This window comes from Nycticebus coucang, chromosome 5, assembly GCF_027406575.1.
Source record: "Nycticebus coucang isolate mNycCou1 chromosome 5, mNycCou1.pri, whole genome shotgun sequence".
Classification (NCBI taxonomy): domain Eukaryota; kingdom Metazoa; phylum Chordata; class Mammalia; order Primates; family Lorisidae; genus Nycticebus; species Nycticebus coucang.
The window spans coordinates 126,077,718-126,094,616 of record NC_069784.1 but is presented as its reverse complement, the minus strand read 5'-3'; the positions used below and the strand labels follow the sequence as shown (position 1 = coordinate 126,094,616).

Genomic DNA, 16,899 nt, shown 5'->3' with positions numbered 1-16,899 from the left:
CCTCTTAAAAATACAGTCTGAGGCTCGGCGCCTGTAGCTCAACAGCTAGGGCACCAGCCACATACACTAGGATTCGAACCTGGCCCAGGGCCTGCCAAACAACGACAACTACAACCAAAAATTAGCTGGGCGTTGTGGCAGGTGCCTGTAGGCCCAGCCACTTGGGAAGCTGAGGCAAGAAAATTGCTTAATCCCAAGAGAGTTAGAGGTTGCTGTGAGCTGTGACACCACAGCATTCTACCAAGGGCAACATAGTGAGACTGTGTCTCAAAAAAAAAAATAATAATACAGTCTGAGACTGTGTGACTTCGTGCAACTATGGAATATGATAGCTCAAATTGTGCTGCGGCAATCAGCTAAAATCTATAAGACTTTTCAGATGTCCTGCTGTTACCCTGCTGTCATTGGGTAATTTCTAAAGCTTATATGACTTCATATTTATCCCTATTAAATCTCATTTTTTTAAGATATTAGTTCTATAATTCCAGCTTTTTAGAATCTTTTATCCTCACCTCACTGTCCCAACTTGATGTCAGTCATGAGTTAGAGAGACACTTTTATGATCTCTGACCAATTTGTTATCATGAAGCATAGGGAAAGTATCCTCAGCAGGACAGTACCTGTTCCCTCCCACATGCCGCGCCATCAGACACCAAGGAGAATAGTTGTTCACTTGTCTCTCTGTTAGACTGAAATCTCACCATCATTACTAGTCCCTTAATAGTTTGTTGAATTGAACTGAATGATCTTCCTTTCAATTGTCAGTTAATAATCTCTTGGTAAAAATCCCACTCTTTAGCTAAGGTTAGCTATAGTCAAAAAAGAAAAAGGCCATTCATTGGCACTTTCTGCACAGCTAATACTATGCATCACTTCCTGATACATCGTCCTTCATCTTCTGAGTTCTCATTAAAATAGCCTGTATTTTTTCAGACTTTTTAATGTGCCAGAATTTATGCTGAGCATTTTATGTAAACTATCTCATATCATCCTTACAACAAACCCATAAGTACAATTTTTATTCCCCTTCTAGCGATGAGAATACGGAAACACAGGGAATGTAGGTAAGTCATCCAGGGTCATGTGGCTAATCACTAGCAGAACCAGGGTCTAAACCCAGTTCTGGTCTGGAGCCACAGAGTCTCTGATGAAACCATGACTATGCCGTAGAAAAAGAGACGAAATACTGTTTGTGATGCCCTACAAGATAGCGTCCATTTCCTTAGCCACATCCCAAAGATTTCTGAGAATCTTTTCAAAGAATAATTGCAAAATGTAATTATTCATTAAATCCATGTGCTGGATTCATTATATGTTGTTATGTTCTTTACACTTGCCTGTATTTTTCAAGCTAACAAAATAATATTTCAAAAAGCAAATCCAGGCTTGGTGCCTGTGGCTCAAGCAGCTAAGGTGCCAGCCACATACACCTGAGCTGGTGTGTTCAAATTCAGCCCCGGCCCTGCCAAAGAATGACGGCTGCAACCAAAAAATAGCTGGATGTTGTGGCGGGCACCTGTAGTCCCAGCTACTTGGGAGGCTGAGGTAGGAGAATTGCTTGAGCCCAGGAGTTGGAGGTTGCTGTGAGCTGTGATTTCATCGCACTCTACCCAGGGCGACAGCTTGAGGCTCTGTCTCAAAAACAAAAAAAAAGAAGAAAAAACCGAATCCACACATGTCTGAACATTTTGATACATGTGAAACAGCTGATGCCTCCACCCTTTATGACATAGCTAAATATACATTTTGCCACAACCAATTTCACCTATGCCAGTAAAAAGGTAATCAAAATCATCTTAGAATGGTTGCAATATTTTTTCATAGTTTCTTCTAAGACCAGTTCACACCACAAGACTGGGATCCCTGCAGGACTGCCAATCCCCCTCAATAACCGCACAACCAGCTTCTATGCAAAGAGGGAGGCCAGGCTGAAATAGACTAATAATAAGATCTTAGTGCATGCAAATTCACGGCATATGGTGGCAGCTAGGAAGAAGTCAAATCATTGATTATCCAATAATTCTAAGTTATAGGATCATGAGAGCTTTTTTCACCTTCTTCACATGAGTACATGTTTTAAATTTTCCACAGAAAAAACTAAGAATTTATCTTCATATCCCCACCTGTGTCTTTTAATATGTTACTATTGCCCTAGAAGTGTATCTCATGAACTCAGTGATACCTTGAACCCTATTACATTTGCAAGCGCTCTGGAGAATCCACTAGATGCCTGCATGCCTGTCAGTGCATCTCAGCACCTTTTTGTCTGTTGCAGACAATCAGCTTTCACGTCTTTCTTAATGTTGCTTCTTTCTGTTTTTTCCCCTTCTCTCACCTTCTAAATTCCTATTTCTATTTTCGATGTGCTGGGAAATTAACTATGCTTTTTAGTAGTGTTTGTAAAAAACAACAACAAACAAACAAATAAACCAGCCTCTGAGTAAATGCCTGCAGACATTTCTTGTTAAACAATTAGAGAATTATTGTGGGCCTTTACGAGGGGTTTTGTGACAAATATTGAAGGCCCTCAAGGGAAAAACACTTTCACTTTGGGGTTGGAGTTTATGAAGGTTGAGATTTCCACACATCCAAAGGTCTGCGAAGTGAATCATTCTTACATTGATATAAACTATACATGCCTCTTATTTTTACCTCTCGAGAGAATATGAATAAACTATCTCTTGCTAACACTCCATCGCTCAAAAATTGTGTGCCCTGTGGTTTAATCATTTGGGTTAGACTATATAGATTGAAAATCATTTGGAAATTATTTTACATAGTACAATTAATATATTACAATTGTAGATATTGAATATTTAAGGTAAACTCTGTATGATTGCTTTTATTTTCTCCCGAGAAGCTAGTGATCAGATTTATTAGGTTTTGAGACTACCGATCATTGGAAAAAGCCGCCTTTTGATTGCACATATCATTAAACTATTTTGACTTCATTTTATTTATTTCCCTTGCTATTCTTTAAAATAGAGAATGATGAAACTGATTTCATTCTATAGGAACATACTTTGGGTTTTTTTTTTTAGTTAGAATAGTTTGCATCAAATCTCTAATATTTCTGTCCCTACTGTGACAGTCACATCTAATATATAAATGGTGCTTTATAATTGCAAATTATAAATGATCTTATTTGATTCTTTTTTTTTTTTTTGTAGAGAGAGAGTCTCACTTTCTGGCCCTCGGTAGAGTGCCGTGTCCTCACACAGCTCACAGCAACCTCCAACTCCTGGGCTTAAGCGATTCTCTTGCCTCAGCCTCCCGAGATCTCATTTGATTCTTAAACGAACAGTCAGAGTATACATGGAAGGCATTACCCAAAGGGGAAGAATACAAAGGTTTTCTTCTGATTCCTGGTACAGGAGCTTTTTGACCACCCAATGTGGTTGATAGCATCTATCCTTGAGATGTCTGGGTTGTCTATAATTGAAGAATGCTAGGATGCTGGGCATGGTGGCTCATGCCTGTAATCCTAGCATTCTGGGAGGCCAAGGTGGGTGGATTGTCTGAGCTCAGGAGTTCAAGACCAGCCCGAGGAAGAGTGAGACCCTGTCTCTAAAAAAAGATAGTCAAGCACTATGGTGGGCTCCTGTAGTCTCAGCTACTTGGGAGGCTGAGGAAAGAGGATTGCTTGACCCCAAGAGACTGAAGTTGCTGTGAGCTATGACACCGCAGCATTCTACCAGAGTCTACCAAGTGAGACTCTGTCTCAAAAAATAAAAAGAATCCTGGCCTATGTTAGTTCAATAGTTTTTTATCTGTATTTGCTTCCTAATTTTTAGGTATGATAAAGAATCCTCACTTCAAGACTTCATTTTATAAATTAATAATTCCAAATGAGAAACATTGAACACCACACCTAATTAATTTATTGCATTGGAGAAAGCCAGTGTTTTAACCTTGGCTTTGAAAAAGATAGATCTGGTAACTGGCTGGCTCATGTTCAGTTTACTTTTTGTCATTGATCTCAGAAATACAGCTTATAAAAAGGAAAATGACATTTTAAATCATATCTATTTATATGTAAGGCTGGGAGAAATTTTAATATCGCAATATAATTTATCATGTTGAAGCGAGCCATTTATCTCAATGGCTATGATCTATAGCTTCTTCTACGACTGAAATGCCTCTTGTCATATTAAAATTGACTGAAGTTTTACATGATGAAGAACAGAACATCAAAGTATTCTTTAGAAAAGCCTTTCTATTGTCAGACTATTTTTAAGAGCTCTTATGTTTTGATAATGTAATGTGATCATCTTGAATTAAGGTCTATATATTTATACCCACGAGTGCTGGGAAAAGAAAACTATCTCATTAGAAGTTGCTTTCCTTATTGTCTTTCCCTTTCATCTGTTTTTTCTGGGTTGTGTCTTTTAAATAAGTTTCAATAGTGTCAGCTGCCTTAAATGTTTATTGGAAGTGTGCATGTTTAAAAAGAGAGAAAGATTTATTCATTTAGCAAATCGCATTAAGTATGGACTTGGCTGTTAAGCAAGTGTTTGGATAGGCATGAAGTCTTAAAGAATTAAGTTACTATGTATGAGCTTTGATTTTCATGTCCTATATTAATCTTAATTAGTGGACATCCTGCCTCCTTGAAGCTGTATTTTCACTTTGGCTTCTCCCCCACAGTTTTTTCTGGTAAGGTCACTGCTAGAGTTCATCCTGGCTCTGGTTTAGTTTCTGCCTCTAAGCTAGGAAACTCTGAGTTTTGCTTTCAACATGGAAAAAAAAAATCATGGATGGATGACAACTGGCATAAGTTAAATCACTTCATTCCCTTAGTCCTTAATTAAGGAAATTATAGAAGTGTTAATTTAATTATATTTAAACACCTAATTGAAAACCAGAAGTCCCCTAGCTTCCAGGTACGCAAAGATTCTGTGATAAAAATTTCGCAAGGCCCTATTTCCATTTTATAAGCTGATCTTGGGAAGGGTAAGTCTCATGTATTTGATAGAGTCTTTTTTTATTTTAATGGTTAATATGTTGAGTCTAAGGCCATATCCCTTTATGGGATCACTAGCCCAATTTTTATTTTCTCAAAAATTAACACTGTCATTTTGAAAGGCCAAGAAGAGAGACCACATAAGAACCGGAGGAAGAGCTGGCTTGGGAAGTAGAGGCGCAGGCTTTGCGTGAGCTGGTCCAACCTCGCGACCAAACCGCGAGGCGGACGCACTCTGAACTCCGGCTCTCCGGCCTGGTGCCGGGGGCCAGTCACAGCCGGACCCCGATTCTGCAGGTGTAGCACATTGACCCTGATTTGTGCTGGTGCAGCAGCTGAGCTTGGCAGTCTTTGAAATGCCATTTAGAGACAAAAGAGGGGCTTATTTTGTCTTCCCCACTTCCGAGCTTCTAAGTTAATGGGGTCCTGGCCAGATGACACCTGGCAAGCTGCCAAAGCAGCCCTTGACTCCCACTAGTAGGAATAGTGTGTGTTTGATTAAAGGCTAAAAATTGATGATACTTGATCTCCGAGTCTAAATATTGCCGTAGGAGGAGGACCGCTGAAGCAGGTTTCCTGCGCTGGGAGATGGCTGAGCGCAGGAACCTTCTCAGGATCTGAGCTCCTGTCGCTTGCCGGGCGCTGTTCCCCGGCCCATGAACACATTCTCTCCATAATCCTCACACTGACCCTGTGGCGGAGGGACGGCTGTGATGATTTCCCACTTTCCACTAATGAGAACACTCGATGGAGATGTCCAAACACTGGGCTGAGATCATGCAGTCAGGAGCAGAGCCAGGCTGCTCTCCTAGCCACCGTGTCCCACTGTGCCCGAGTCAGATGGCACATTCATCGCGGTTCATAAGGGGTCTTTGAAGTCAGGGAGGAAAAAAGTGTCATTCATTGTGCTGTCAGAGCTACCAAGGGTCCTACATTTTTTTCTTTTTTAATTTTAAATGAGCTATTTTTCCTCCACGTATATGATCAAGTTCGTGAACTCTTCCTAGAAAAAGGGCTACAGTCACTTTCAAGGTTCTCCCCTCGGGAAGCAATGCCCTGATGCCGGCGCCTATTCTACCCTGCAAAGCAGTTTTGGAACTCTTTTTCTGGAATGGCCATCGGAGGTGTTGTCATTTGAGGTCTGACAATTAAGTTCGTGACAATTAAGTTCTGACAATTAAGTTCATGCTGCTTCCTTGTTGAAAATCCCTACGGTCACCAGATGGCCCAGGGGAGTACCTCAGAGGGGAGAGTAACAATATTTCATAGTGAGGTAGGTAGCACTTTTTCTAGGATGAGTTTGAACTTAACTGTCTGACCTCATACCAGTAAGCACCAGAAAGTATTTCCCTTCTCTTAAAAAATGTTTACCTTAAAAATAAAGAAAGAAGGAAAGAAAGGAGGAAGTTTAGCCAATGGGAAGAATTGGTGGGAAGAAGAGAAAAATCAGAGGATGGCTCCTCTTCTCTCTCTGTCCTGGGCAGTGTCCCTGGCTCAGCTGCATTGCCCCAGTGCCAGCCTCCACCTGGCAAGGTGACCACAGTCCCCACTCCCTCCAGGTGCTCCCAGACCTTACCATCTGGGAGACCCCACCTCTCTCGTCCGTCCACCACTGGGTGAGGAAGGGTAAGGCCTACATCATCTCTTGCTTCACTGTCCCCTCCTGGATTTTTCAATATTCCCATTACCTCTGCAATCAATTTATGTTCTAAATTATCCTCCAGGAAATACTTAGGATGGTATCTCTTCACCAGGTTGCATCTTGTCTGATCTGCCCCATAATCCCCTTCTTAGATTGTGGCAACATGGGGACATTCATTCCTTCTAAGAGCGGAGTGTGGACCTAGAAATAGCCTTTTGACTCATTTTTCTGTCTAAAACGTTGTAGAAACATAATGTTTACTCAGCCCAACACTCTTAGTTTGTGACCAGAAATGAAATTATAAATTCAGAGTGCCAAAGAGAGAAGAGGTTGTACTTTATTTAATCAATCCCTTCCTGCCACCCCACCCTGTACACACGTACTCCCATGCTCCCCATAATTATGTGGGTTAAGGGGTAGCTGGTTTCTCTAGCAGAGCCCTAGGGAACCTGTAGCCCTCCTGGGTCCCTGAGTGCAGCCTTCTACTGAATCCAAATTTTATAGAACAAATCCTTTGATTTTTATTAATACATTTTTAAAACTTTCACATGAATATTTTATTTTTTGAATGAACATATTTAAAATACCAAAGAAGAAAATAAGTTTCAACAAAATAATTCTCCCAGATTGATCGACAGAGTTACAAATCAGTAAGCCATAAGCTAATTGACCGCTGCTGTGCTCATGATTTAGTTCTAATTTCCCCCACCTGATGGCGCCACTACTGCTTGAGGCTGACTGGCAGGAGTTTATGGGGGTTGAGGGAGCCAGTCTGCTGTCAGCTTTTCACAGCAGTGTACTGTGTCTGTTTGAGTGGAATTTGTGAATAGTTGCACAGCTCAACAGTGTGTTTTAACTCTGTCTGGTTAACAGCCCATCATGTCAAAGAAAACCAAGAGAACACTGAAGGGAGAAAACAGATTTTATAGGAGAGTCGGGGTTGCAATATTAACTTGTTTCTGCTAAAAATAAGATGGTTTGCTTGCCTTGTGATACTGCAACAGCAACATTAAAGACATTCAATGCTCATCAGCATTACAACACTCATAAGGACCACAAATGTTTCAAATTAGAGGGAGAGGCGTGACAGGTTGTATCGGAGAAATTAAGTGATGGATGCAAAAGCAAAGACAATTCTTTCAAGCAGCAATGAGACCTGGAAATAATGCCACGAAAGCAGCTTGTAAAGTAGCTCATGTACTTGGGAAAAAAATGGAAGCCATCCAGTGACGTTCAAATTTGTGAAAGAATGCATTGTCAAAGTTGTAGGATGCTTAGACCCTGATAATGTTTTAAAGTACGAACACCTGCCTCTTTAAAGGAGCACCATAACTGATTGGCAGCATGAACGAGCCTTCAAGATAACAAGAACAAGTTCATGCAATGCTTCTAAGGGAAAATCTGTAGTATTTAATCACTTTGGATGAATCAACTGATACTGCTGACTCAGCACAGATTTTATATTTCATTTGGGTTATAACAGAAGATTTTCTTTGCTATAAACAGTTACTCACTTTGGACACTTTTGCAAACAAAACACTGGGAATAGATATCTTCAATAACTTGCAAGATAAATGTCATAAAGTTGGACTGCATGTGGTAAATTTAGTGAGTATATGTACAGACAGTGCACCTTCCATGACAGGAAAATATAAAAGGTTCATTGCACAGATATAAATTTTAAAAAATATCAACAGACCCAGATACTCTCATTTCTTTTCATTGTATCTTGTATCAGCAAAATCTCTGTGCTAAAGCTGTTACTTTAAGTGACACTTTGCAACAAGTTATGAGGTTTGTTAACTATATTCATGCAAATGCAATACAGCATCATCAGTTTCATAACACCCTCAAGTTGAACCCTGATGTATTCAATGAGCATTTGCCATATCATTCTAAAATGTGTTGGCTATTGCAGGGACAAACTCTTACCACTGTAAGAACAAATGGTTAAATTTTATAAAGCACAGAATCGGAAATGTAAATTACTAAAAGATTTCTGTAGGAATACAGCATTTCTGTATGATATCACGCCAATTAAAATGACTTGAATATTTCTTTGTGAGGTAACACTAAGTCTGCATGTGATGTGTGGCAAAAAATTCAAGCATTTCATAAAAAGCTTACCCTTTTTGCAAATTACTTCTTCAAAGGATATTTCAGGCGAACATTTTCTCCAGTTAGCAAAAGACATTGATGAGCAGGATGATGTATACAAATCATTTGAAGAATATGCAGCCATTATAGACCTATTAGTTGGAGACTGCAATGAAGGGTTCACTGACTTTGAGAATCATGACATCACTTCAGATGAGCATTTCAGCCTCACCTAGTTCATATCACCAAGACACCTAAAGAACTACAGATGAAATGGATTGAACTCTCAGTAGATGACATTTTAAAGTCATTGTTTAATGTTAAAAAATATCCAGTTGAGATATGGAAAAATGGGCCCGGCACAGTGGCTCATCCCTGTAATCCTAGCACCCTGGGAGAACAAGGCGGGTGGATTACCTGAGCTCATGATTTTGAGATCAGCCTGAGTAAGAGCAAGATCCATCAATAAAAATAGCCGGAAGTTGTGGCGGGTGCCTGTAATCACAGCTACTTGGGAGGCTGAGGCAAGAGGATTGCTTAAGCCTAAGAGTTTGAGGTTGCTGTGAGCTATGACACCACAGCACTCTACTGAGGGCAACATAGTGAGAGTGTGTCTCAAAAACAAATAAAAAAAAAAAAAAGACATGGAAAAATGCAGTAGAATACATGCGCTTTCAGCAACATGCCAGAAAAATGGTTTCTTGCTCTTCAACCATGTATTGCTATGAATCTACATTCTCCTGACCCAAAATCAAGATGCCCTTAAGGTCATAAATGCCTGGTACCCATATAAAGGATCTACTAAAAAGTAGACCTCCATGCTGCAACCAAATATTCAAATGGTTTTCAACATATGGCAGACACAATAACTTTATTTAAAAGGTTGGTTAACTTTAAAATTAGCAAATAGTTTTTATTTTTTCAAACTATTAAGTACATAGTAGTCAGAGTTTTACCCCCCAAAAGTATACTTTAGAGCATATCTAATTGAAGTTTCTTGAATGTGGCCTTATTTGATTACAGCTAAATGAAAGCAGCCTTCCAACATGAAAGGGTTCCCCACCCCTGACTAGGTACTACATCAGAGAGGCTTGGGGGTTCTTTCTTCCCAAGAGCTTCCCACCAAAATTTCTTGCAATCATCTAGTGATATCCAAATTTCAGGGATTCTCTACAATGGTGTTCCTACCAGCCAATACTTACCAGGCCCTGAGCAAGGCACTCAGAGGAGGCAGAGCTGAGTGAGTCTGGTCCCTGCTCTCTGAGAGCTAAGTGTCTAGTAGAGGGCTTGACTCATGCAAGGCAGCAGGTGCTATGGGAGAGGACCTGGTGGGTGCTCAGAGGACAGAGATGAGCCCAGCCTTGGTGTCTCCCTATCCAGTTTGACTGAAGAATCCGAGGAGACTTCTTTGACAAAGTGACATAAAGTTGGGCTTAAAGGGTGGGAAGATGGGGAGAAGGGCATGGGGTGGTATACGGGTCTGAGCAGGGGGTACAAGCAGGGGAACTGAGGGCACATGATGAACGAGGGGAGCAGACTGTCCCAGTGATGGGCAGGCCCCCCCAGGCAGAGCGGTGAGTTTGTTCTCTTTGCGTTATTTCTGTACACATGCTTGGTCTCGCTTCTCTCGCCCTCCAAGCATGTAAGCTGGCTAAGCTGGTGCTCAGGGTGAGGGGCAGCACCATGGTCTATGGGAGCTCCTGGCCCAGCTTCTCTCTGCCTCCTGCCCTCCTGTCCTTTCCTCCCCCCCCCCGCCCATTTCTCCAACTGCCCTTCTTCAACCCCACTTTGGGGGTTTTCCTTTTCATCCCTTTGGTGGCCCTGCTGTTTGCTTGCTGGCTAAGTCATTTATACATTTCAGGCTGGATCCAAGACAGTGTGGGATGAAAACCCAATGCAAATCAACTAGAAAGGAAGGCCAGGCTAAACACAAACCGAAGACCTCAAACCAGCAGATTCCGAGCTTGTGCAGACATCTGTGCTATCCCACTTCGGCCCTTCTTCTTGGCTCAAAGGAATCTCCAGGGCTGCCCTCACAAGGATGGGTGGGGAGTTGGGGAAGGCCTCTTTGCACTTCCTTCTTTGCATTTTAATTAAAGCCGCACAGGATCTCTGGGCTTTGCAGGGGTAGCGTCCGCTGGATCAGCAGAGTAGCCGCTTCCCCTGCCACTTCCGTCCTGCTGAGCTCCTCCTGCCACTGTGGCACCTCTAGGCCTTCACTCTTGGGTTCAGACCGGCACCTGCTGAGGAAGCTTCTGGAACTGCAACTCCTGTCTGCACGTGGGAGTGTGTGTCTGGCCCACACCAGCTCAGACACCATGGACAGGGCTATTCAGTGCGAATCCCTTTCATGGATCACAAATGAGCTAGCATTTAATCCTCCAAACAGGACTTGATCAAAGTGTCACCTCCCCTAGGAAGCCTTCCTGGGGCCCTCAGATGACTCGGATTTCACCAATTGCTTCAACTTTCCTTCTTTCTTCTTTTTCCTTTTTTTTTTTTTTTTTTTTGGTTATAAAAGTTTTACCATATTTTGCTATATATAATACACTTTTTTTTGCCTAAATTTTTGAGGGGAAAAATAAGTATACATGGGTAGTACTCATTTCATATCTGTAGGTGTAAATGTTTTTAATTATTTATTTATGCTTATGGGTTAAAAGTGTAACTCTAGAAATCAATAATGATTTCTGTATGCACAATAATACCCTGGACTATGGTAATAGTTTTGTTAAACTTACAAAGAACTTGCAATTAAAGCAATTTTGGCCAATGAAGGGTGATGTATTTCCATTTATACACTTTAGGCAGGAACTAGCAATCCAGCTGATATTTTTTCAAAAGTCATTGGAAAATCCCTTGGAAAGTTGTTTTTTTTTTCCTGAAAGTTTGGGTCAAAAACATGGGAGTGCATTATGCATGGCAAAATACAGTATTTCCCAAATTCAGAGCTCCTTGTTTTGGTGAAGAGATGTCCATCCAGTGCCTACTCACATCTGGGCCCCCTCCCCTTCTAGGCAGGCGAGGATGACCTTGCCTCACTTCCTGGTGAGGCCACAGGATTTGTTCTAGTCTGTGAGACTGAGGAAGTCACACAGTCAGCGTGTGTATGTCACTGGGATGGGCCCCTGCAGTGTGTCCCGGGAAGGAGACAGCCACCTGGCTACTGTGGCTGCAGGATTGCTGAGTCATCCCAGGTGGAACAATTGTTTGGAAGGTTGCCTGGGCCTGCAGGGGACTGTACCTGGCCAAAATAAACTCTTTTCATGTCAGATCACTGCAGCATTGGACTGCCACTGCCTTATGAGGCTCTGAAAGGATCTGTTAGAAATGGCTTATTTGAGCACCAGCCAGGCCTATTGAATCACACACTCTGAGGGTGCAGGGCAGCCCTGTGTCCTTCCACACACACCTGCTCCCCCACCCCCGCCCGGGTGACTGGGAGGCTGTGGAGTTTGAAGACCACAGCTCTAGTCTACCCTGGCTAACACAGCCTTCAATTAAAAATTCCTTCTTGGAAAAGTGGAGTGGACTAACTCTTCAAGTGAGTCCTATCAGTAAGATAGAAACCATTTTCAAGTTTCTCAATTATTCTTCCTTGCAGTGATGCAATCTTTTCATTATCTGGTAATTAGGCCATGAGGGTGGAACCCTCATGAATGAGTTAGTGCCCTTGTAAAAGGGACCTCAGAGAGCTCTATGACTCTCTTTCCACTACATGAGAACACAATAAGTCAGCAGTCTACAACCTGGAAGAGGGTCTTCACCAAAACCCAACCAGGCTGGCACCCTGATCTTGAACTTCCAATCTCCAGAACTGTGAAAAATAAATGTCTGTTGTTTATAAGCATAAAAGGGAAATCAAAGTCTCAGGTGGCCCTCTCAACTTTTTATGCAAAAGAGAAAGTAAAGGCCACAGGCAGCTGTGAAGAACTGACGCCAGAGATCATTCATTAAGAAAATTCCTTGTTGGCCTCCCATAAAGAAGGACATACAAATTATAACTCTATCTAGCTCCTGAAACTAATGCCTGTTCAATGCTATGCTAATTATGAATTACATGTTTACTTTACAGGTAACAATGAGAGACAGGACAGAATCAGACATTCTGCCACCTACCAGGGACATCTGCACAATTGATGCTTCCTTCACTCTCTTTTTCTCTTCTAAGATTTCCCTTATTTTATGTAAAATGTACATTTTGGGGGGTCTAACTCCTCTAAGGAAGCAGCAAGGATCTCTTCTCCACCTCAACCCTCCCTAGTAGGGCAAAATAAAATACTTGCAAAGAATTCCCTGGGCTCAGTTTTTATACATAAAAAATAGAGAAGTTTATAAATACAACTTCAATTTCCTTACTCTGCAATGCCAAAGTGTTTATCATTCTGTTATTTGAAACTCAGAGTATCTTTTTCCTACGAAACCATATAATGTGCAGAGGTTAGGCTCCCACTCCAGCCCACATAAATAATAAAGCCACAGTGCAGCTAAAACAACACTCATTTACAATAAAAAAGTTAGGGACAAATACCTATCACAATACTGATGTTGGCTTTTTTTTTTTTGTACAAAAAAAATAATAGAAATAAAATGTAAGACAGTTTGTATTTATTAAAATGTGTAGACTTAGAGAAAAGAATGTTTACAAAAAACAAAGGCATGGATAGACGATTTAGGGGATTCCAAAAGAGACTTCTGGGTATTTCAGTGGCCCTCAGAAGCTGTTTGTGTAATGTCTAATTAGGGCAAAGAAAGGCCTTCTCTTGCTCTGATACAGGGGTGTCACCAGTTCCTGCTCTTGTCGATAATACCAAAGGCTTTTCTTGTATTGTGTGACTCACAAATGGAATGAAAAAAGGCAAGAGAGATTTTTCTTAAGGGAAATGAAGGAGAAAAAAATAGAAGAAAAAAGGGACAGAGGAAGGGGATCAAGAGGTGAGCAGAGTTGCTTGATGAGAAATTACCTGACCTGTAAGAATGTGCCTGTGGGTTGACACCCTGGAAGGAAGAAGTCAATGGCACCTGTGACCCCGTCCGTCCCAACAGCTATACTGTCATGTACAGCTTTTGGAGAAAAGCCAAAAGTGTGTTTCATGGGCAGAGTAGAAAAGGAGGGAGACACAGTCATGTGTAAACTGTCTCTTTAAGGAAGCAAGCCCTAACTGTAGAAGTTTCTGATTGCTGCAGTGTAAACATCCCCACCCCACCCCCATAATGGACAATTTCAGGCTATAAATGTTTAATACTTAAACCAACTGGCTTGCAAAATTCTCAAATACAACAGAACTCCTGTAAGTTGACCGTCTAAGGGATTGTAACAAACTAGTCAACATATGGAAATGGTCAGCATAAGGAACGAGGCCTACTGCACTGATATGTACGTGTGGTGCACGTCCAGTCTATGAAAATTAGGTCAACTGAAGGAGGTGGTCAGAGTAGGAGGTGGTCAACTATGGGAGTTGCACCGTATTTAACAGCTTCCACCAACTGCTACAAGCCAGCTCCAACATACTGCTAGACAGTGCGACTGCCCGCCAGCCAGACCCAGGCTACCCAAGCAGGCCCTGTTACTTTCTTAAAACTGGCAGAAGTTCAGCTAAAGATTATATACCCAATGCACATCCTTTGTCTAAAAGCTTCCAGAAATCAGAGGGCAAGAAGCCATTTGGTGAGTCTGAATTGAAATTCAAGAGTCATCACATTGCTGCATTCTTAGAACTACATTAAATTTTCTGTTGAGTCCTTCCTCTATATGAGTTTTTAAAAAATAAAAGAAAAAAGCCAGCCGTGATCTTCCAGAATAATTTTAAAAACATAAAGATCAGGGCATGTTCTTTATAACGTGTCAATGCATTTCCAAAGTGGGTAAGGAACGGGATTTCCTAGACTCCGAGTACGGGAGAGTGTGGAAGGTTTCTTGACACACAGGATGGCAACCCCAGGAAGGAGAGCGCAGGGGAACCCCACACCCAGGGAGAGCAGCCAAGGAACCCGAGAGGAGCAGGCAGAGCCACAGAGAGGAGCCTGGACGCTGTCCTCGCACAGCTCCCCGAGGGGCTCCTGCCTACACTGTCACCATTATCTGCTCCAGAGGTTTCCGTTTGAGGTCAGGCACTGTGGCATCTTTGCTGGGGTATCCCACGGGCAGCAGCATCAGCAGCTTTTCATGTGCAGGGCGGCCCAAGAGTAACCTCAGACGAGGACCACAGTTGAGAGGAGTGGTAGTGACAGTCACCAGTCCTGCATTCTGAAACAGAAGAGACCAGGGAACCTTGCAGAGCCAGCAGACAACATCAGAACTCTGCCTCCAGCCGGGGACCTTCATCCTTAGCACACACTTGCTCGTCATCATTTCTCAGAAGTTGGGCAGCAAAGAGGCTGCTAGCTCAGGCACAGGGAGCCATGATCGCCCCAACCCCTGACTTCTTTTAAACCAAGTGGTGGGAATTTTCTAGAAGCAGAAAAATACTAGTCTTATTTTTCATTGATGCTTAAAAAATAGGAAGGGTTATTTTATGGAGAGAAACTGGGGGAACCCAACTACACCAACAATGGCAGAAACAACAGGGAGAGCCTTTAGGCTAAGGGGTCAGTCCTGCATCCTGGCACAAGGCCCAGTTGACAAAAGCAGTCCACCAAAGCAGCATCCAAGCCCAAATTCTACTATAATTTTTTTTTTTTTTACTAAATATTCTTTCCTGAATTCCATCTGACTGGAATCTATAGGTTGTAAATCAGTATTTATAATATTGGCATTTGAACCTCTATATATGTATAGGTGTGTGTATATAGTCGTGTGTCAGTTAACAGTGGGAATATGTTCTAAGAAATATGTCAATAGGTGATTTCTTCATTGTGTGAACACAGTGTACAGACCCAGATGGTACAGCCTACTACACACCTCTGTGGTCTAGCTTATTGCTCTTTGGCTACACACCTGTACAGCATGTCACTCTACTGAAGACTGCAGGTGATCATAACACAATGGTAAGTATTTGTGTTTCTAAGCATAGAAAAGGTACAGTAAAAATACTGTAGAAAAGATTAAAACTGACCACCCATATAGGGCCCTGACCGTGAATAGGGCTTGCAAGACTGGAAGTCACTCTGGGTGCGTCAGTGAGTGAGTGGTGAGTGAATGTGAAGTCCTGGACATTACTATGCACTGCTGTAGACCTTACAAACTCCGTACACTTGGGCTACACTAAATTGTTTTGCAGTTTTTGGCCAGGGCCGGGTTTGAACCCACCACCTCCGGTATATGGGGCCGGCGCCTACTCCTTTGAGTCACAGGCGCCGCCCAGGGCTACGCTAAATTTATAAAAACAATCTGTTTCTTTATTCCTAATAAATTAACCTTAGCTTACTGTAACTTTTTACTTTATAGACCTTTTAATTGTTTTTCATTTTTTGACTCTTTTGTAATAACATTTAGCTTAAAATCCAAACATATTGCACAGCTGCATAAATGTATTTCTTCTTTATATCCTTATTCTACAAGCTTTTTTCTATTCTTAACTTTATTTAATCTTTTACTTCTAAGACCTTTTTTTTTTTTTGTAGAGACAGAGTCTCACTGTACTGCCCTCAGTAGAATGCCATGATGTCACAGGACTCACAGCAACCTCCAGCTCTTGGCTTCCGCGATTCTCCTTCCTCAGCCTCCCGAGCAGCTGGGACTGCAGGCGCCCACCACAACGCCCGGCTATTTTTTGTTGTTGTTGTTGTTGTTGCAGTTTGGCTGGGGCTGGGTTTGAACCTGCCACCCTCGGTATATGGGGCTGGTGCCCTACTCACTGAGCCACAAGCGCCACCCCTAAGACCTTTTTTTGTTAAAAACTAAGACACCAACACACACATTAGCCTAGGCCTACGCTGGGTCAGGATTATCAATATCCCTGTCTTCCGCCTGCACATCTTGACCCATGGGAAGGTCTTCAGGGCCATAACACACATGGAGCAGCCGTCTCCTGTGACAGCAGTGCCTTCTTCTGGAACACCTCCTGAAGGACCTGCTTCCTGCTTCCTGCTTGACGCTGTTTACTAACTTTTTTTTTAGTAAGTAGAGGGCGTACATGCTAAAGAATGATAAAACGTATAGTAGAGTAAATGCAGACACAGTAACACAGTTGTTTATTACTGTGCGTTGCTATAACTGCCTGTGCTATACTTTCATACGGACTAGGAGTGCGGAAGG

General features: G+C 42.1%; 1 protein-coding gene across 3 annotated transcripts in view; it reads right to left on the bottom strand.

Moving 5' to 3' along the window:
- Nucleotides 1–14,533: 14,533 nt before the first annotated feature.
- IYD (iodotyrosine deiodinase) overlaps nucleotides 14,534–16,899 on the bottom strand; it is a 50,062-nt gene continuing 47,696 nt past the window's right edge. For all 3 annotated transcript variants that reach the window (XM_053592006.1, XM_053592007.1, XM_053592009.1), the window contains one exon: nucleotides 14,534–14,949. In XM_053592006.1, the coding sequence (XP_053447981.1) occupies nucleotides 14,767–14,949 (183 nt within the window). In that variant the 3' untranslated portion in view covers nucleotides 14,534–14,766. The remainder of the gene's footprint in view (nucleotides 14,950–16,899) is intronic.